This window comes from Mytilus edulis, chromosome 11 (genome assembly GCF_963676685.1).
Source record: "Mytilus edulis chromosome 11, xbMytEdul2.2, whole genome shotgun sequence".
NCBI lineage: Eukaryota > Metazoa > Mollusca > Bivalvia > Mytilida > Mytilidae > Mytilus > Mytilus edulis.
The window spans coordinates 4,914,375-4,937,490 of record NC_092354.1 but is presented as its reverse complement, the minus strand read 5'-3'; the positions used below and the strand labels follow the sequence as shown (position 1 = coordinate 4,937,490).

General features: G+C 33.6%; 1 protein-coding gene across 1 annotated transcript in view; it reads left to right on the top strand.

Annotated features, from left to right (window-relative positions):
• LOC139495387 (uncharacterized) overlaps nucleotides 1-23,116 on the top strand; it is an 85,877-nt gene that overhangs the window by 27,316 nt on the left and 35,445 nt on the right. Inside the window, exon 9 of the mRNA XM_071283693.1 lies at nucleotides 22,779-22,854. Within this exon, the coding sequence (XP_071139794.1) occupies nucleotides 22,779-22,854 (76 nt within the window). The remainder of the gene's footprint in view (nucleotides 1-22,778; nucleotides 22,855-23,116) is intronic.

The window sequence follows — 23,116 nt, the reverse complement described above, 5'->3', positions numbered from 1 at the left end:
ATTTTGATACAATGTAGGTGCCCACTATATACTGGTTTTGGAGGATTTTGGCCATCATTGGAACTACTATGATGCCATGGAAACTACACCAAAAATTTCAAAAATATCAGAATGCTCCAAATTTAACGAAACTTTACAGTAACGATGAGCAACATTGGTAGATGTGGAATTTGGCGTTAGAATTTCAAAAATGTCTGCCGTTACCATGGAAACAATGCAAAACAGGTCAAAATGGTTCAAAAACCTTAAAGTGGCATTTACTTTCTTAAAATGGTAGGTCAAATTGATCGAAACTTTGATGGTATGGTCCCTCCCATGTACCAATATGGTATATGCCATTAACTTTTGGGAATGGTCTCTGTTGCCATAGGAACAAATCAAAATGTCAAAAATTTCAAAAGTTTCAAAATGCTCCAAAATTGATGAAACTAAATAGGATTGTTGACTGTCAAGTCTGCATGAGACTTTTGAAGTTGGAATTTCAAAAATGGCTACCGTTGCAATGGAAACTGCAGAAATGTCAAATATTTCTGAAATGCTCCAAACTTAATGAAACTTAATATTACTGTAAACTGGCATGTATAGATGAGACTTTTGACTTTGAAAATTTCAAAATGGCTGCCGTTGCCATGGAAACAGGAAAAATGTCATGTTTTTAAAAATGATCTAAATGTACTGAAAATTTACAGAAAAATGTATAGCCATGCAAATATGTGCATTCATTGTTAAAAGTCTTTGAAATGGCTGCCGCTTAGTGGCAATGGGGGGAAGGGTGACATCCGCTATTGCTTGCAATGGCAATTCTAGTTATGTCACCCGATCGACAATGTCGGGTGACATATTGCTTTTCCTCCGTTTCTTTGTTATTATTATTCTTATTCTTCCAATGATTTTTGTCCGGCAGATTTTTTGAAGGCAATGGAACCAATCTTAGTGATAGTCAACTATAATGAGGAACACAAAATTTCGGGTTGCAGTAGGTCATAGGACCATTAAAAATGGCTGCCGTTACCATGGAAACGGAAAAATTGTGAAAAATTCCACTTTTTGGTTTTAGGGAATTATTTGGAGATGCTTAGACTTAGAATCATTATATTTTGATACAATGTAGGTGCCCACTATATACTTGTTTTGGATGATTTTTGGCATTCATTGGAACTACTATGTTGCCATGGATACTACACCAAAAATTTCCAAAATATCAAAATGCTCCAAATTTAATGAAACTTCACAGGAATGATGAGCAACATTGGTAGATGTGCAATTTGGCGTTGGAATTTTGAAAATGCCTTGTGTTACCATGGAAACAAGGCAAAAATGGTCAAAACGCTTTAAAAAACCTTAAAAGTGGCATTTACTTCCTTAAAATGGTAGGTCAAATTCATTGAAACTCTGATGGTATGTTCCCTTCCATGTACCAATGGAGTATCTGCCATTAAAAATTTGGAATGGTCTGTGTTACCATAGAAACCAGCCAAAATGTCAAAAATTTCAAAAACTTCAAAATGCTTCAAACTTGATGAAACTTAATATATTTGTTGACTGTCTAGTCTGCATGAGACTTTTGAAGTTGGAATTTCCAAAATGGCTACCGTTGCCATGGAAACTGCAGAAATGTCAAATATTTTCAAAATGCTCCAAACTTAATGAAACTTAATATTATTGTTTACTGGCATGTATAGATGAGACTTTTGACTTCCGAATTTTCAAAATGGCTGCCGTTGCCATGGAAACAGCATATCGCAATTCATAGATCTGCATTCACTGTTAAGTTGTTTTAAAATGGGTGCCGCTTAGTGGCAATGAGGGGAAGGGTGACATCCGCTATTGCTTGCAATGGCAATTCTAGTTATTATTATGTCACCCGATCGACAATGTCGGGTGACATATTGCTTTTCCTCTGTTTCTTTTTCTGTATTATTATTATTATTATTATACTTCCACCTATTTTGTCCGGCATGTTTTTTGGAGTGAAATGGAACCAATCTTAATGATAGTTCACTATAAGGTGGAACAAAAAATTTCGGGGTGCAGGTGGGTCTAAGACCATAAAAAATGGCTGCCGTTTCCATGGTAACAGAATAATTGTGAAAAATTCCAGTTTTTGGTTTTGGTGAATAATTTGGAGATTCTTAAACTCAGAATCATCATATTTTGATACAATGTAGGTGCCAGCCATATACTGGTTTTGGATGATTTTGGCAATCATTGGAACTACTATGTTGCCATGGAAACTGCACCAAAAATTTCAAAAATATCAAAATGTTCCAAATTTTTTGAAACTTCATAGTAACGATGAGCAACATTGGTAGATGTGCAATTTGGCGTTGAAATTTCGAAAATGTCTGCTGTTACCATGGAAACAAGTCGAAAATGGTCAAAATGCTTCAAAAACCTTAAAGTGGCATTTACTTTCTTAAAATGGTAGGTCAAATCCATTGAAACTTTGATGGTATGTTCCCTCCCATGTACCAATGTGGTATCTGCCATTAGAAATTTGGAATGGTATCTGTTACCATAGAAACCAGCCAAAATGTCAAAAATTTCAAAAATTTCAAAATGCTCCAAAATTGATGAAACGTAATATATTTGTTGACTGTCAAGTCTGCATGAGACTTTTGAAGTTGGAATTTCCAAAATGGCCACCGTTGCCATGGAAACTGCAGAAATGTCAAATATTTTCAAAATGCTCCAAACTTAATGAAACTTAATATAATTGTTAACTGGCATGTATAGATGAGACTTTTGACTTCGGGATTTTCAAAATGGCTGCCGTTGCCATGGAAACAGAAGAAATGTGAAACTTTTGACAATGCTCAAAACGTACTAAAAATTTACAGAAAGATATATCGCAATGCGTTGATCTGCATTCACTGTTAAATTGTTTTCAAATGGATGCCGCTTAGTGGCAATAGGGGAAGGGTGACATCCGCTATTGCTTGCAATGGCAATTCTAGTTATACTTCCACCTATTTTGTCCGGCAGTTTTCTCAGAGCCAATGGAACCAATCTTAATGATAGTTAACTATATTGAGGAACACCAAATTTCGGGTTGCAGTAGGGTCTAAGACCATGAAAAATGGCTGCCGTTACCATGGAAACGGAACAATTGTGAAAAATTCCAGATTTTGGTTTTAAGGAATTATTTGGAGTTGCTTTAACTTAGAATCATAATATTTTGATACAATGTAGGTGGCGGGCATATCCTGGTTTTGGATTATTTTGGCAATCATTAGAACTATCATGTTGTCATGGAAACTACACCAAAAATTTCCAAAATATCAAAATGCTCCAAATTTAATAAAACTCCACAGTAACGATGAGCAACATTGGTAGATGTGGAATTTGGCGTTGGAATTTCGAAAATGTCTGCCGTTACCATGGAAACAAGTCAAAAATGGTCAAAATGCTTCAAAAACCTTAAAGTGGCATTTACTTTCATAAAATGGTAGGTCAAATCCATTGAAACTTTGATGGTATGTTCCTTCCCATATACCAATGTGGTATCTGCCATTAGAAATTTGAAATGGTATCTGTTACCATAGTAACCAGCCAAAATGTCAAAAATTTCAAAATGCTCCAAAATTGATGAAACTTAATATATTTGTTAACTGTCAAGTCTGCATCAGACTTTTGAAGTTGGAATTTCCAAAATGGCCACTGTTGCTATGGAAACTGCAGAAATGTCAAATATTTCCAAAATGCTCCAAACTTCATGAAAGTTAATGTTATTGTTAACTGGCATGTAAAGATGAGACTTTTGCATTTCGGAATTTTCAAAATGGCTGCCGTTGCCATGGAAACAGCAAGAATGTGAAATCTTCTCAAATGCTCTGAATGTCCTGAAAATTTACAGAAAGATATATCGCAATGCGTTGATCTGCATTCACTGTTAAATTGTTTTCAAATGAATGCCGCTTAGTGGCATTAAGGGAAGGGTGACATCCGCTATTGCTTGCAATGGCAATTCTAGTTTTTATTATTCTTCCTCTTCTTCCTCTTCTTCTTCTTCCGCCACTTTAAAAATGAACTTGTCCGCAGCGGTTCTCCTAAACGGCTTGTCAGATTTACCTAGGATTTTACAATATGTTAGACTTACATGTCTAGGTGAGCCATCAATGTTTCGTTTGTGCATTGGGGTCTATTAAGGGGTATTTTAGGGGGTAGAAAGGAGGGAGGGTTTTACTATAGAACCCTATGGGATTTTATTTTCTAAAATTTTTAAATGAATATAACTTGAAAACTGTAAGTGATAGATACATGCAGTACATACATCTTGTAAACGGTCCAGATCCCCACCCCTAAACCATATATATTCTTGAATGGGACGATAAAACAAATCAAATGAAATTAAAGGGAAGTCCCCGGGGGTCATCCCCACCCCGTTCAATTTGAGAATGTGCTATTATCTTGTAAATAGTGCAGATCCCCACCCCTAAACCATATATATTCTTGTAGGGGACAATAAAACAAATGAAATGAAATAAAAGTGATGTCCATAGGGGCTCACCCCACCCCCTCTTGTTTGAAAACTTGTAAACGGTCAACATCCCCACCCCTAAACCATATCTGTTCTTGTATGGGACAATAAAACTAATCAAATGAAATTAAATGGAAGTTCCTGGGGGTCACCCCCATCCCGTTCAATTTGAGAATGTACTATTATCTTGTAAACGGTCCAGATCCCCACCCCTAAACCATATATATTCTTGTAGGGGACAATAAAAGAAATGAAATGAAATAAAAGGGAAGTCCCGAGGGAGTCACCCCACCCCCTCTTGTTTGAAAACTTGTAAACGGTCAACATCCCCACCCCTAAACCATATATATACTTGTATGAGACAATAAAGCCAATCAAATGAAATTAAAGGGAAGTTCCTGGGGGTTGCCCCAACCCCGTTCAATTTGAGAATGTGCTATTATTTTGTAAATGGTCCAGATCCCCACCCCTAAACCATATTTATTCTTGTAGGGGACAATAAAACAAATGAAATGAAATAAAAGGGAAGTCCCGAGGGGGTCACCCCACCCCCTCTTGTTTGAAAACTTGTAAACGGTCAACATCCCCACCCCTAAACCACATATATTCTTGTATGGGACAATAAAACAAATCAAATGAAATGTAGGTAAAGTCTCTGGGGGTTACCACCTCCTCCTGTTTGAATACTTGTAAATGGTGGAGATCCCCACCCGTAAGCCATATATTTTCTTGTATTGGACAAAAAATCAAATCAAATGAACATGGGACCATATAAATGGCGAGTTATGGGAGCTTTGTTTGGGAGACTTCGTAACAGCATCCTGTTACAATTACTTCTTGTTTTGATAATGGAAATGGCAATATTTTATGATTACATGTACAATGTATCTGTATATTTAACACGACTGAAAGTATGTTTTCTGTCCAAATACAGTCTAATGGAACATACTTCAAGTTCAACTTTTACTGGGATTCATGTTTAGTACCAAATTGTTGCTTTTATATATGTTTAACTTCTTTAAATATTTCTTTAAGAGTCCTTGTGCATGTTTTGTGTGTTTTACACCAATCAAGTTTGATTGAGCTATTGATATATTTTTTTTTGTTTTCTGCATTGTCTACAGACATGACCGAGTTTGAACTTCGTCAATTGCTGGTATTCATTGATATCTACATGTCATTCATGTTGAGCGACACTCTTTACTTTATAGAGATTCTTTTAAATACAATCATGACAATGTATATTGCAAGAATATAAAAATCCTAAATTTAGCTGGTGAACATGGTGAATGTACATGAAACTTTCCGTAACATTAGAATTAAAAGTACATGGTACCACCTTCTATTGAACAACCTGCATCTCAAACTTTGAACCTGTATTCACCACTGCATGTTTCATGTGTTTCATTTGTCATTATTTACATAATTTTCTAAGGATTTTTCAAGGTTGAATTTTTTTTCTGGTTTCTTTTTATTGAATTTTGTACTTTAACACCCTCAATTGTTTAAGGCAGTACAATTTTCAAGACAAGCATTTCAGCTAAATGATTATGTTGTATGAAATTTGCTCGTAGTTGTAGGCCTAACACTGACCTTTAGTTTTTTACTTTTACGTCATTTAGTTGCTTGCCCTTATTTGGGAGAGTTGTCTCATTAGCAATGAAACCACTTTTTCTTAATTTTGTATGTACCCATACATGTACATGATATTTAATGCCCTTTCTTAATCTGATATATGTTAATGTCACAGAAAAACTCTCAAAAACATGTTTACGATCACATGACTATTGTTTCATTGGCAATCATACCACATCTTCTTTTTTATATTTACTATGTCACATTTAATGTGCCAGTCTCTCAACATGCTTAAGCTAAAGCTTATGTTGTTCTTTTTTGGTTGCTGTCTGTCATTATTTGTTAATTTGTGTATTAAAAAGGTAGCATAATTCATGTACAAATGTAATTGTATGTAGAAATGCAAATGATAAAGAGTTTTACTCATTGTTGAAAGCTGTACAGTAACCTATAAATAGTTGTTATGAACATGATAAAACATCCAAGAACTTTCATAAAAATCTGAAATCAAACTGGCCTTATTACTCCATGTACTCATGAAGTTGTAATGTAAGTACAGTGCATAAATAGAAATATTTAATCAAATTAATGTTTTGATACACACGCTTGACAAAAAATTAATAGATGATGTTACTGTTCAAATGTTGATACTGCTGTTCTTATGAACATAATGTAAATTTACAGATATCTATTATAGGTTTCATAACGAGTGAGAATTAGGTATCGATTGATAACAACTCGAGTTATTTAATTTCAATAATAATAAACGAGCCTATGGCGAGAGTTGTGTTGCTACGGCCGTTTTTCTTTGCAACGCGTACTGATCTTTCTCTTATGGTTGGGGCCTGTTATCTAATTTGTAACAAGTGTATTGACACGTTATTTCTACAATAATTAACAAATAACTCACTTGTTGCGCCTTAAAATCTTCTTTTTATCAAATTTTATTACATTCTGAAGCGGCACAGAAGCCAGAAAATGCCCGGTGTTTATGTATGACACCGGAAGCATACCTATGACGTCACGTAGTGTAGGGACCAAAGAAGATAACATCTTTTCGCGAAATTTTCTTTAATGAAGATTTTACACTGAAATTATGATTGAAATTTAATTGTGAACTTGTTTTGCATTATAATAGAGATAACTGTATTGTATTTGAAGCTTTGCGGACCTCCATCGGTAGTTTTACTGTCGCATACAGAGTGAAATTGAAATTGGAAGTTGTGCCCGTTATAATGCCCTTTGCTCCGTTACATAACCGTACCCGGGTACCTTTCTTTATTTCATCGTCCATGATAAGATTTATATTAGATAAAGCAGACAAAATCACGAAAACCGGAAGTAAACAATCAGTTGTCAAGAAAAAAAGTAGTCCCGTCATGACCTTTTCCAGTGAATAATGAACTGATCAATGGCCAATGAAAATATTGGAAATTTACGAGATAAGCCAATCAAATTAACGTAATTTTGATATCACTTTTTCATATCACACTCCGTACGGTGTGATACAAAAATATCTTTTCACGTGGGAGTTAGATAACAGGCCCCAACCATAAGAGAATAACATTTAGCCCTTTTATGTTGGTCTTCTGTTCGTAATAAATTGCACATGCAATTTTCCACTATACAGGTACAAAATTGTACAACGTACATGTATATGAGCACAAATTATTTTTAATCAAATTGTACTTGTTTAGATTAATCTCTGTGTGACATGTCTGTGTTCATGTTGAAAACTAGAACTGTTCTGTTCACCTTTGGTCATCCTTAACTGCTGTGGAACGATCTCTACGAGGCTGCTACAAGATGTTGAATTACTTTATAGATTACATGAGGTTTTTTCTTTACACATGTTTCCATCTGTAGGTTCCGTTAATTTTACAATTTAACAGTCACTTTCTGCATTCTATTTAAATGGAGGGTTTTCTTTCTGTCCAGAAAAAAAACAGGCAAGAAAAAGTGGGTGTCAAAAACTGGATCCTCCTTTCACCTTTAAGCTGAGTCTTACTATATTGTTTTTAATCATTTTTAACATGCTGTTTGACATCACCATGATCACACTGTGGAACGTCTGGTTGGAAAGTTATCTTTACTCCATTTCAAAAAGTTATGATGCCCTGAACACATTGTTGTCCATGTTTTCTGTTCATACATTCTGCAGTCACGTATTGCAATTTTCATGTAAGGCTTATCTTTTGCACTTTTGTTCTCATCATTGTCATCTTGAACCTGTAATAAAAAAAAGTTTGACAATTGTGTACACACAAAAAAACCATCTAGTAAGCAGTATAACGGTATTACTGATAAAAATATTTTTCATATATATAAACATGAAGGACTAATTATATTGTAATCCAAACTTACATGCAAAAATTCTGTGAGAAGCGATGTGTTAAAAACTTAACAATATCCACCTACCATTTATTAAAATAGTCACTAACTATCAAAATAACAAGTTTTTGCAAAATTAAAATAACTACATTATGTATGTATTTAATTATTTGTGCCTGTCTCGTTTGAACATGTTGAATTGTTTTACATTGCAATTTCGGTGTCTTTTATAGCTGACTATGCGGCATGGTCTTTGCTCATTGTTGAAGTCCCGTACCGTGGACCTTTAGTTGTTAATTTGTGTGTCATTTTGTTCTCTTGTGGAGAGTTGTCTCACTTGCATTTTTACCATATCTTCTTTTTTATATTAGTTAATTTCATTTAATTCAAACCAAAACGAATTTAAATTATATGCTTGTTACCAGCCTCCAATTTGAAACAAAAAGGTTCAGGTAGGTAATTCGCCTTTTCCATAATCTATATATAGGACTATGGGTAAATGGTAATCTCATTGTTCGTACACCAAAATGAAAATAACGCCACATCATTGGATGGAATTCAAATATTTAGTAAGTGTTAAGCCAATCACAACTTTTTGGTGAACGCTTTTGAAAATATAAGCCAGAATGCATAAGATTCCGAAATGACAACTCTATTTTATGTCTTATTTTTTAAAATGATTATACAGGTACATTTCAGAACAGTGAATGTTCTAATACCAAGCCTATACCAAATTAGCATTAAACAGTAACACTACACTAACCCAGTGTTCACATTCCGCAGGGTCTTTCAGTGTTTTCATGTGATGCTATACATGTATTTCTTGAATGTGATGCTATTTCAGTGGTGGATCCACAAATTTTCATAAGTTGGGGCCCACTGCACTGACTACCTAAGAAGGGTCAACAAATAAATTTCCTCCAGAAAAGGTGGGCCCAGAATAATTATAATATTAATTTTCCTTTTTAGGCCACACCAATTCATGATTTAGTTTCTTGTTTTACGGATTTTTGGACTCCAAAAATTGGGTCGAGCGATTAAAAAATATTCAATTTTCAATTTTTTTAGATGAAGCATGAACCAGGTGCTCCGCAGGGCGCAGCTTTATACGACCCCAGTGGTTGAACCCTGAACAGATAGGGCAATTTTGGTCACAATATTCAAGCTTGAAGTTGATTCTGTCTGAAATTGGATTGTGATCGAATTTTTGACATAATATAGGTTTTTGTCACAAAATTAATAAGGTCAAAGATTTCTTCTTGAAACTTTTAAAAAATTTTGAAAAATTTGGAAAAAAGGAAGCCCTTCAAAAAATGGTAAACAAAAAATCCCCCCCCCCATCTTTTTGAAACCCCCCTGGAGCAATAACCCTTAAACTCAATCCTATGCTTTCCATTGCAGTATTGAACCTTGTAGTACAATTTCAGAGAGATCCTTACGCTTGAACACAAGTTATTGTCATGATTGTTTGGAAACTAGAAACATGCTTCTTTTTGGCCCCTAATTCCTGCATATTTTGGACAATTAACCCAAAACTTAATCCCAGCCTCCCCTTTGTTATATGGTACATTGTGGTACAACTTCAGAGAGATCCATACAATTACACATAAGTTATTGTCTTGAAACTAGAAAAATGCTTGTTTTACCCCTTTTTGGCCCTTAATTCCTAAACTTTGGCCCCATAACCCCCAAAATGAATCCAAACCTTCTACTTGTGGTTTTAAACATTGCGGTATGATTTCAGAGCAATTGAAATACTTCTACACAAGTTATTATCCTGAAACTAGAAAAATGCTTCTTTTGGGCCCCTTTTAGGCCCCTAATTCCTAATCGTTTGGGACCATCATCCCCAAAATCAATCCCAACCTTCCTTTTGTGGTATTGAACCTTCTGAAAAAATTTCATGACGATCTATTCACTTAAACTAAAGTTATTATCCGGAAACCAATGTGTCTTCGGACAACGACATCATACCATTATACGATCCCAAAATTTTTTTGGGGTCGTATAAAAATAAAGGCGAACGATTATAATTTTTTTTTGTAAACACAAAATATTAGATTTTGACAATATTCATGATATTAAAGCTTGATTTATCACAAGTTTGTACCCTGACATTTCTTTAATTTATGAAGTGTTTTTCCCCTGTACACCAAGAAATCTCCATCCAAGTCATAATCAGGTTGGGAACCGACCCACAATGTTATAGAATATCCCTTTTATGAGGGGTCATTTAAGTTATTATATATTTTTTGTAAAAAAAAACACTTTTTAGTACAAAACGCCTCATATTTTCTGAAAGAACTATATAGCTATCTGGTATTAAATGGTCAAAACATGTCTACAAATTTTGTAATATTTCTGGACTTTAATCAACCACACATATCATTTACTTTTATATTATTCAGAAAGTGTGGACTCCTCTTTTAGAAAAGTTGTTTCAAATATGATGTAGTTTTCCTCGTTTTAAGTAAAAAATTCTAAGCTTTCCAAGGATTTGTATAGTAGCACTATACAAATCCTTGGTTTATTCTATTTTTATGCCCCACCTACGATAGTAGAGGGGCATTATGTTTTCTAGTCTGTGCGTCCGTTCGTCCGTCCGTTCGTTCGTCCGTTCGTCCGTCTGTCCCGCTTCAGGTTAAAGTTTTTGGTCGAGGTAGTTTTTGATGAAGTTGAAGTCCAATCGACTTCAAACTTGGTACACATGTTCCCTATGATATGATCTTTCAAATTTTAATGCCAATTTAGAGATTTTACCCCAATTGCACGGTCCACTGAACATAGAAAATGATAGTGCGAGTGGGACATTCGTGTACTGAGGACACATTCTTGTTCTTTTCTATAACCATGATAACAGTAAAATAACCCCTTACTTGAAGAAGGGTTCTTCCAAACCTGATAATAACAAATTCAAGTCATTTATCGGCCTTTTACACAGGCTAGGGCTATGACCCAGACTAAAAAGCAAGCTATAAGGGCATAAGGGACCCCAACATAACTAGTGTACACAATTCAAACAGGAAAACCAACAATCTAATATATATACAAACTGAGAAATAACAGGCTAGCTATGAACCACATCAACAAACTACTGAACGACAGGCCCCCAAATCAATCCTGATGGGTACATAAACATGCAGCGAGTATGGGTTGTTTTGTTCTGCCGGCATACAATATGTTTGCAATTGAAGCCAACTGTTTTTTAGAAGTTCTGACAACGAACATATTTTGTAAGTTAGGGGAAGGAAACCAATGTACAGACATTTTTTCCTGTTATATATTTATATCGGAGTACTCCCACTTGGGATATATAGGTTTATAATTAACTATTAATAAAAAAAATACACAAGATATTTACACAGTGTGGTCAGGTGCTTTATATAGGTTTTAAACAATAAATACAGGTAAGACAGTGATTTGAAAACAAATGCTAATATCTTTTTATAGTTTTTACAAAAAAAGATGCGAGAAATGGACATGATTACATTTCCAGTTGCGGGAAGGGGGAACATAAAAAAAAATCCTGTTTTGAAAAAAATAAGTGCAGGCGGGTTGGTCAAACAAGGAATTAAATTGGTGTGACCTTTATACATGTTACTTATTTCATAAAGACTGTAACTAGTATAGCAACAGAATGAACCTTATTCAGGTAGTACAACATATTGAACAGAAAGAACTTCTGTAGCTGTCTCATGATATATGATCATGTACACACAAAATGTACAATGTACACCCTACAGGCCCGTAGCCAGGAATTTCCAAAAGGGGGGGGGTGTTCGTTGGACTCACAAACTCGACTTCAACAGTCGCAATTCGAATAGAACATTGACTTTAACAGTGCTTATTTGTTTTCGAGGGGGGGGGGGTCATCCGAACCCCCCTGGCTACGGGTATGCCCTACATCTCCTTTTATTCATATACATATTAAAGAACTTAAACGTGAAGCATACAGAATAAAATAAGGGTATATATTGTATATATAAAATTTACACTTAGGTACAGGACAAATAGCCCAGGTTTTTTAAAACTTCATTTAGGTCTGTCAGAATTTCTATTCAGTAAGTACTACATTTGCTTGTACACTACAGACAAATTAGTATACGTACTATGCAAAATTTTCTGTAGAAAATAAGAATCTTGCCTGCGGCAGCCTAAGAATAAAACATCAATCAGTATACTATACAGTTACAATTAAGTCTTTCAAGTCTTCATGTGAATAAAAATCTAGAATTTTTGTTGTTTTAGAACGTAAAAAACTGACCTTACATTCATGATGCAGCTTTGTAATTGAGGAAAGTGTAGTTTGTGCATGTATGATCATGCACATACATGACATAGCTAACTTTAGAACATCTGGCAGTGTCTTGCCTACACACTGTCTGCAAAGTTATAAACTCTGTGATATTAAAGGTGCTCACTACAGTTCCTATTAATAATATTGAGGTGGGGTCTTTGTTGAAAATTTAGTCTAGTGTCTTCTTCTACAGATTAAATTTTTTTAGACCAGCAACTTGTTATTATAATTGCCAATCTCCTGTCTTATATCACTCGCTCTCAAAACAAATTATATCCATGATTCATGAATTCAAACAGATTGACTGTCAGCTGGCCAACCATGGAATAGACTAGACCTTAAGTTTTTTTTACATCAACAAGTGAAACTATATATATATAGCATAACAAACTTCCTGGACAGCTCATGGGTATTCTAAAACTTCACATAAATGGCACATAAACACTGTGGACCATGAAAGGACTTGCAATTAAGACAGTTCAGGCATAGTACACTATGCAATTCCTTGGTTCACATGGTTCAGGGATAATTTCTAAAACATATGAAAAAAAGGGGAATAATTTCAACCTCAAGGGTAGATTTTTGTCAAAATGAAGATAGTCGGCTACAGAAAACAGCAAAAAGACGACAGAATACTTACTCATAGTCAAGTTATGGCGTACTATTCGGCTTGTAAGCTGAAATCCTTGGGTACATGGGCCATTATTCGCCTCTTGCAACAAAAACATTCCGTCCGTTCAAAACATGTGGGTTGCAAGCTTCCTGTTGAATCGGTTTTCCAAATAAGGAAAACAAGCCACGCCTCCGTTGCGAGATCGACAAGTAGGATTTTCATACAATACAAGTTATGGCTTGTAAAATAATGTGACATTTTATTTTTATTTTCAATAAATTATCATTATTTATCTAATTCTGCATAGTTTATCAATAAAAAGATTAAAATACAAGAGCGATTGACGACCAAAGAAATGAGGCGGACAGCGTCATCACTATGGAGACGCAACGTTACTCATTAATATTCATGAGTATTGTAGTCATCCGATGTTTAGTCAATACATTGATTTATTTTAAGATTGGTGAATGCTTGATTTCATCGTCTGTTTAAAGACAAAAACGGATATAGATAGTAAAAGGCACTGGAGAAAAAAATGTATTTTTATTGACATAAAACTTTTTGATAAGAAGCTCGAAGACACACTTTGCATAATTCTTTCAACATGAGGTTTCCCGCACACGGCACTTGAGATATGTTTCATTTTTATTCAATTGCAACCTTTTGATAAGAATTTCGAAGAGATACTTTCCATAATCCAATCGACATACATGTTACGTTCCCCGTAAGAGCCTTAAGCATTTCCAGCCAATCTGAGCTCGTCTTGTCAGCAATCTATTGTAGAATGATGTCAATTCTTGGTTATAACAATTTTAATTTTAACATGAATGATTGATGTCAAGTTCGTTTTACGATTTAAAAATGTGCAATAATATTTTATCAAATGATTTTAAATCAATTTTACGGATTTATGTGCATAAAACCTGGAACGCTAGTGTGTATTGGACATTCTCACTAAAAACTCACATGTTTAATGCTTATAAATGCATCCTTGCAAGAACTAATGATTGGTAAAAATGACTAATGTCTAATGTCTACTGTAATGTATTTCAGAAAAAAATAAATTATATTTTTAAATACTTATGTTATGCTGAGGAAGACTTTTGTTGTTAACTTTTATGAACACTTGTTAACTTATGTTAGAAATAATAATATTTATTTTTTATGACTATTTGTAATTTATGTTGACAAAAATAACATTGTATAGATCTTGTATAGTCTTTGTCGTTTATACTGGATAAACATTGAAAAGAGAATTTGAGGTAAACGTGTCAATGCGATTGCTTTAACATACCAGATAGATAAATGATAAGAAATAAAAATGAGAGTATGAATTTGTATATGTACATCCATGATACATCCAACACACAAGAACACAAATCCTGATGGCATACAAGGGCGAATCCAGCCATTTTTACTTTGCTCTTTGCACGTTAAGAACCCTTGCAACAACTCTTCAGTGGTCCGTAGGTGGCCTGTTGCAAGGCAAAATTTCTGTCCCTATCCAATATACCCTAATTTTCCCGTGGCAGTCCAAATTTCCCCGACCATCATCCTGAATGGCCTCTACTATGACAAGACCTACCTATTGTGTTTATTGTTTACTTGTTCTCGTCCTGAACATGTATGAAATATTTGCCACTGGACGTTAAGCAACCAACAATCAATCAACCAGCCATTTTTAAAAGGGTCCCAACTAAGAATAACAGGGAAGGGGGTTCAACTATATTTCCCCATTCATATGCATTGATTCTCCAAACAAGGGGGTTCCAACCTCCGGACCCCCACCAAACTCGATCCGCCACTGGCATACAAAGGTCAACATACGGTCTTCAATCAATGATTTCTATGTGTTTACACAGTATGTTTACTTAGACGTAAATTTAAAATTTGGAGTCTATTATCCATGTAGTTGTTGCTGTCATTATTGTTTTTTTTGGTTTATCTTGTTTTTTCAATAAGCATAATGTTTTTATAGATGCTAATTTGTGATGTCAGGACAGTTCATATCTATCTATGAGGTATTGGATTTGCTAAAACCCATCTCTATATGGTATCCGGTCTGAAGGCAGATATTCATTTTTTAAGATCATGCAGAGAGGACTTTATTATCCTAATCGCTATCAGTATTTCTTTTCTATACATGAACAACTGCTCCAATGTTTATTTTTTTTTCGTCTTTTTTATGCTAAGATATCTCATTAACAGTTGATACAAAAAAAACTAGATTCATGGCATGAATATAGTTTTAATCAAAAGGTTACACAAGATGCATATATACACATTATATATAATCATGATAATCTCGGTAAAATATCATATATCAATTTGAGAAAACAAGATATATATATAGAATAGAATTTGAATCTAATATTTACTGAGTCATTTCTTTCAATAGGATTCCTCATACATGTAGTTGACAAATACTAGTATACAAGAAACCATATAGCATGATAAGAAGAAACAATTCTGCTATTATATAATTCTATACAAAAAAAACATATAAAATTATACAATATTTACATAACGGTTACAGATATTAATAACTAAAAATTTTGAATATGAGAACATTATGCAAGATCATAGATGTACTAAACGAAAGAAGTGATTCATAAAAAAATGTATACACTTTGTACATTACAGCAATTGATCACACAATTTTAAAGGTGTACGATACAGAGCTCCAGATAAGAATTCACAAATTGGGGTTTTTACCCACCATTTTCTTATGTAATTGGGTGATTAAGTTTTTAATTGCATTATCAATTCCAATTCACCCCTCAAGTTAATATCAAATTGGGTTTTTCACCACCAAGCTCCTTAATGTATTGGGTTTTTTCATCAACACAATATTGAATATTTAATTAGGCAATATCTACCCCAGATGTTTGTCCATCGTAAATATGTTTCTATCTTTGTATACGTGTTAGCTATTTTATTTGGTTTACTCACTGAAGAGCAATTGTAGATTAAGTTTGTGTCCAGTTTCAAACCTTCTGCTAGTTTTGTATTTTCTCACAACTTATATTAACTGTAAAAAATGGATATGTGTTTTCACAGGCACTCGCCTCAGATTTTTTTCCCTGTATACCTTTATATAAAAAATTCTGAGATGAGTGCCTGTGTGTGTATTCACTCATTAACCGTAAAATGAAAAAAAAATAGTATATAAACTCTAACTATACTTGAATGTTTTTGTTTTATTCAATTTACATAAATCTGGGTTAAGTGATCCCTTATTAGAACTTTTGGTTTCCGATGCTTTCCAACTACATATCATGATTTGGCCTTTTACTTTTTCCAACTGAGTTTGTTTTTGACGAAACCCCGTGTTTATTAGCAATGTTCTCGTTAAGTTAAGCAAACACGCCCGTGCGTTAGATGGACGCTTCCTAAAATCACTGGCTGAGTCTTGTTATCATCATAACTTTCCCTCAGCTATTCAAAAGAAGCTGAAAACATGCTTCTATTCAATATTTTTACCGGACATTCACTTTCGTTTTAATTCAATGTATGTTATGATAAATCCCGAGCAATTCGAAAAAAAAATATGTCAACTTGACACACGCTAATTGGAAAAACGCCGAGAAGATCGAAATGTATTCAAAAAACATGTGTACATGTACCTTTGGGCCACGGAAAATTCCGACAGGGACCCATTTCCGATCTACTTGATGCAGGGATCTATTTTTAGAACAAAAGGACATTTCCAATTATAAATATTATACAAATAGATTTACGCGACGACTGTAAACAGATAAGGGTAAATAAAGCAAACGGTAGCCAATAAAAGGGTTGAAAACTCATGGTTTTGGCATATAATTGGGTTTTCCTTTGAACTAATTGGGTTATTGAACCCTGCAATGATCAATTGCATTGGTTTTTTTATCATTTGTATTGCGTGATCACGCAAATACGCAGCTTATCTGGAGCTCTGACGATAAGAACGTAGATTGAAGAAATACATTTAAATATGATTTGCATCACTATTCATAGTGTTCAGTGGCCAGGGATGATTCCACTATATAGTTTAGGGCCGCTAAACGGCCCTTAAATCTGCCAGCGGCCCCAAAAAAATGTTTGTGAATATAAATTCCCAATTTAGGAAAATAAAACTAAAATTTGTATTTCCGGAAAAGTTTCAGTCACCGATGATGGCAACTATATTTTTTCATAGTTTGTCGTCAATAAAGGCAACAGTAGTATACGCTGTTCAAACTCATAAATCCATGGACAAAAAACAAAATCGGGGTAACAAACTAAAACTGAGGGAAACTCATAAATATAAAAAAAAAAAAAAAACACTACAATGTAACTAACACATACAGAAACTTATAAAAAAGATCACCCAGCAGAGCCGGTTATGTAACTTGAGTAAAACTTGTTTTGTAAAAGAAATTATTTCATATTTTGCTCTATTTCTTCAAAAGACCAAAGTTTGAGCGTTTTTGAAAATAATGTTGATGATGGACCATTCATGAAATGAGCTCCCCCCCCCTGAAATACGATGTCATCATTATGGTACTGTTTCAAAAGATATAAAAATTATCCAAATAATTTTAATGTTCACTGGTGCCTGGTGCAATTGCTTTAAATATCTTGTCAATAAAGTATATAACCTTTTGTAATTGCTTTTCTGAATTCGACAATTGGCCAGTCCAATTTGAAATCCATTTGAATCAAGGTAAGTAAAATAAAGATGATCTGTTGAAAAAATATCGAATGGATGATTTTTTTCAGTTGTTAATATGGCAAGCCGGTTTGTTATTTAATCTAACTTCCAGATATTAAACTTTATAAGATATCTGATATAATAGTTCATAAGATATCTTATATAGTTTGTAAGATATCTTATAAAGTTGATAAGATATCTTACATAGTTCATGAGATATGTTATAAAATTTATGAGATATCTTTTATAGCATATAGTTTTCTTTATCAGATCTCTTATAAAATGTATAAGATATCTTATAAACAATATGATATATCTTATAAACTATATATAAGATATATATCTTATATAAAGTATATTTATAAGATATCTTATAATCGATATTAGATTTCTTCTTTATTATATAAGATATCTATTTATATAAGATATCTTATAAAAAAGATTATTTAAGATATCTTATTTCTCTTAATTCTTTGTCAACATGGTCAATTTATCCCTTTCTGCACCCATTGTATAAAAAAAATTTAATCAACGGTTAAAATCCGATTATGACGTCGAATGTTCTTGCTTTCCTCTGAATTTCCTATTGTGACGGCATTAAAAAAGGCGACCATGCCTGATGACGTCACATAGAAAGAACACATCTTTTTGCAGATCATTTGAAAAGAAGGAATAAGTTTGCCTGCATAATGTTAGAAAATCATTAGAGAAACAGATTCCACCACCAAATCTCATGTAATACGATATTTATCCACTCTCGACAGTTAAATTTGAAATATTTAAAACGCTCAGGCAAGCCTTGCGTTTTAAATTTGAAAATTTAACCGTCTCGAGTGGATAAATATTACACTCGATGCCGTGGCAGAATCATGTTAGAGACATCGTATAGAAATTATAAGATAATTCATATAATATGTCTTATATAATTTTCTTAAGATGATATCCAATAAACTATATAAGATATCTTGTATAAAAAATATTTATGAGATATTTCGTATACTTAATGAGATATCTTATAAACTTTAGAAGTTATCTTATAAAGTATATAAGATATCTTATAAGTATATAAGATATCTAAGTATATGGTATATCAGATATCTAAGTATAAAGTATATAAGATAAAGTTTTTAAACTTTATAAGATATCTTATTAAATATATAAGATATCTCATATAATATAAGATATCTCATATAATATATAAGATAGCTTTAAAAAAAAAATTATATAAGATATCTCATATATTAAATGAGATATCTTATAAAAATCTATGATGTTATATAAGATATCTTACATATTATGAGATAATTTGAGATAATTTGAAATTTGAATAAATATCTAAACTGCTTAAGTGCCATCGGTTTATGTTAGCTGGTATATATGCCTTGTTTACCAAAGTTAAGATGATATATATAGTGCTTCATGTGCAGTATTCATGGATTACAAAACTTCCCTGGTCTGAATCCAATAACTTCTTCAATCAGTGTACAGGTGAAACTTAATAAACATTTTCCATTTTTACAGGTCAGGAAAATGATATTATTTCGTTTTAGATTGTATGCATACAAATTCCCAATTGGGATAAAAATTCCCAAATTTGATGTTCAAGGGACCCATTTGAAAACACCGGGAATCATCCCTGCAGTGGCGTTGTGAGCAGCCTTTGGGGACATCTTTTAACAGCAGGCCTTCTCAAATTCTCATTTACCTTCTGAGTTACTGTGTCTCGAAAGTAGTCATCCTTTTGACTTTCAGGATAAAACATGGAGGTGTAATTGCTTACTGCCGTCTTTACCCCCTTTTTCCATTGACACCCCTCCATTCCAGTTATATAGTTGTCTTAGGTTCTCTGTACCAAACAGGTGTGGTTTCAATTTTCTTATAACAAGTGCGGCGAAGTTTCCGGCAGATTGTGACTTCCCTTTCAGCGTTAACAACCTGTCTTGGTCAATAACCATTCCAGCTGGATTAGCAATGGTATGTGTTGCTTCACTTCCATCACTGTCTACTGGTGGTGCACACCAGGGTGTCTTCTGCCTTCTTCCTCTCGTAGTCATGGTGAATGTCATGTATGACCTCTAGAGTCTTAAGTCTGTTGTCAATGTCTGTTACTTTCATGTTTAACAGTGTTTAACAGTGTGACCTCTCTCAAGATAGTGTCTAGATGTGGAATTTGTTGTTGGTCCAGAGGTTGTTGGTCTTGATGTTGAACTTGTTGTCGGTCCAGAGATTGTTGGACTAAAGGTGGAATTTGTTGTTGGCCCTGATGTTGTTGGTCTAGAGGTGGATTTTGTTGTCAGCCCTGAGGTTGTTGGTCTAGAGTTGAAATTTGTTGGTCCTGGGGATACGGTAGTTGGTCCCAGTATTGATGATTGTGGTGTAGTTGGAGGCATTGCCCTTGACAAAACTTTGGCTACTTTAAATATATATTAAATTTTTATTTAGATTGTTTTTTTACAATGCCAACGTTAAACAGATTATATACCCGTTCATTATGTGTTTAGAGAAAGAAAAAGAAAGAGCAAAACTCTTATATACTTAAAGAACAACTATCAATATTTTACCGAATACCAGTACATTTTAGTTTCGACATTGGGGTGTCACCTTTTAATTGAAAACAAAAGTCTGAGAAGTGTTCAAAGAAATTTTCGCTGATTTTAAATTACTTGAATAATACTCTCTACGGGTTTATTGTTGGATCCGGGACTTTTTATAATTTGTGCACTTGATGCATCAAGAGGATGTCAGCTACAGTCGTGCTTCAGACTATTTTGCCGAAAACAATTAAAGTTTGTAAGAAATATTACATGTAAATATATTATAAAATATACACAAAACGTAAAAGTGAATGACTGGTAAACTTTATATTTTTTTTTTATTTATATATATTACCATAACTCAAAAGATAACAAAAAAAACATAAAAAAGTGAAACTGAATGGTTGAAGCCGGGTTATTTAGAAGGGACATAACTCACTTTTATTGAATAAGAATATACAAAAGTTGCGTATTAAACAAGACTATCGACTCTGGTATACGTTCTTAAATAATAATGAGCTCTTACTATGTCGTACAGACAACGAACAACTATAGTTTTAATTGTGTTGCTTATTGACGGTGAATATAATTATCAAAATTAAACGAAATCGAGAAATACATGATTTTCTATTTTGTATAAAATCCAATGACGTAAAAACCAAATATCTCTTTATTGGTACGGTATCTTTTTTCTAATTAGAAATCTTTACTAAAATAAGGCGACTTTTGATGTCTTAAGTTAAGCCTTTTTCAACTGATTTTTATAGTTCTTTCTTAAGTTGTACTGTCCCAGGTTAGAGGGAGGGTTTGGATCCCGCTAACATGTTTAACCTTGAGACATTATGTTTGTATGTGTCTGTACAAAGTGATGAGCCTTCAATTCAGTGGTTGTCGTTTGTTTATGTGTTATATATATATTTGGGGGTTCTTTGATATGCCAAATCTTACCGTGTATTTAGATTCCTAATTTTTGGTCCTTTTTATACGACCGCAAAAATTGAAAGCTATCACGTTGGCGTCAGCGTCGTCGTCGTTGTCGTTTGTTTTTCGCACTATAACTTTAGTTTAAGTAAATAGAAATCTATTAAATTTAAACACAAGGTTTATGACCACAAAAAATTCAATATATGGGTTCATTAATATGCTTAATCTAACCATGTATTTAGATTTTTTGTATTTGGACCCGGTTATCAAATTGGTCCACATTGAGGTCTAAAGGGTCTAAAATGAACATTATTTGATTTCATCAAAAATTGAATTTTTGGGGTTCTATGATATGCTGAATCTAACCATGTATTTAGATGCTGTATCAAGCTTAAATGTTGTGTCCATACTTGCCCCAACTGTTCAGGGTTCGACCTCTGCGGCCGTATAAAGCTGCCCCTGCGAAGCACCTGGTTTAATTTCAAATTAAAAACAAATTGAGGTAGGGGATTTTGGTTTTTGGTTGTTTTTTTTTTTTTTTGGGGGGGGGGGGGGGGGGGGTCATATTATTTTCTTCAAGATTGATCAAAATTTCAAAAAAAATGGGGGCGGGGTTCTCGTATCTTAGTAATTGAAAACCAATAAATTAAAGGAAGATTTTCATTCAGTACAGCTTTCTTTAGTTGGACTGTATACTTCAGACATCAGACAATTCAATGCAATTACAGCAAACCAGTCATATAAAATGTATAGGCCTTAAGTCTGTCAAAGGAGGTTATAAATGATTTGTGACAATGCAAATAAAAAAATTTAGAATTTAAATGAATACCTTTAACCAATGAATTCAAAATACTAATATCTATTCGATTTCACAAATATGTACTGAATAAGCATCATATAAATCATTAAATAAAGAAACATGAAAATTATAGTTTTAAACAAGGGAAATAACAATGAACATTCTGAAACTGATAATACTAGTAAGGGAGACAACTACATATGCACTTTCATACTTAGTCAACGTGCATCACTATGCATTATCTATAAATTATGTGGCGAAGAGAAATGATTTTGTTCAATACAATGACTGTACCTATTATAACAAATAGATGCAAACGACAGAATCAAAGGTAGAACTTAGCAAAGAATTACGGTCCATTCAAGATAATTGTCTGTGTCTAGTCAAAATAAGTTGTGATTGCATTGCGCATTTCAACTTCCTGTAAAATATAGAGTTATTGTCCCTTAAATCTACTGGCAGATAGAAAGGCTATTTAAATATATGTGTATTAAACTATTTGACAACTTTTCACATAGGACATGATAGTCTATAGCATATTTTTCTTTTGTAGACTGTCATGTCAAAGACATCACCAGAAGTAACTCCTGACGCCCATTTACAGGAACCTGGAGCACCAGTAGTTGAAGGTAATCATCTAATGTTGATTATTCAGATACCGGCTGAAATGATTTATAGTTACTTTTTCTAACATACGGAAACCTTGATATCTGCTTATAATGTTATAATGAAAAATGATGAAAAAAACCAACAAATTGATTGGAAAAGTGAAGTAGGCTATTGATGAAGATTGGTTGATTACAGATCAAATTAACTTTAAAATCATTCTCATCTCATTTATACTTTCCTGAACGTGTTGTCGAACAAAGTTGTCGGTGCCATATAGTTTTA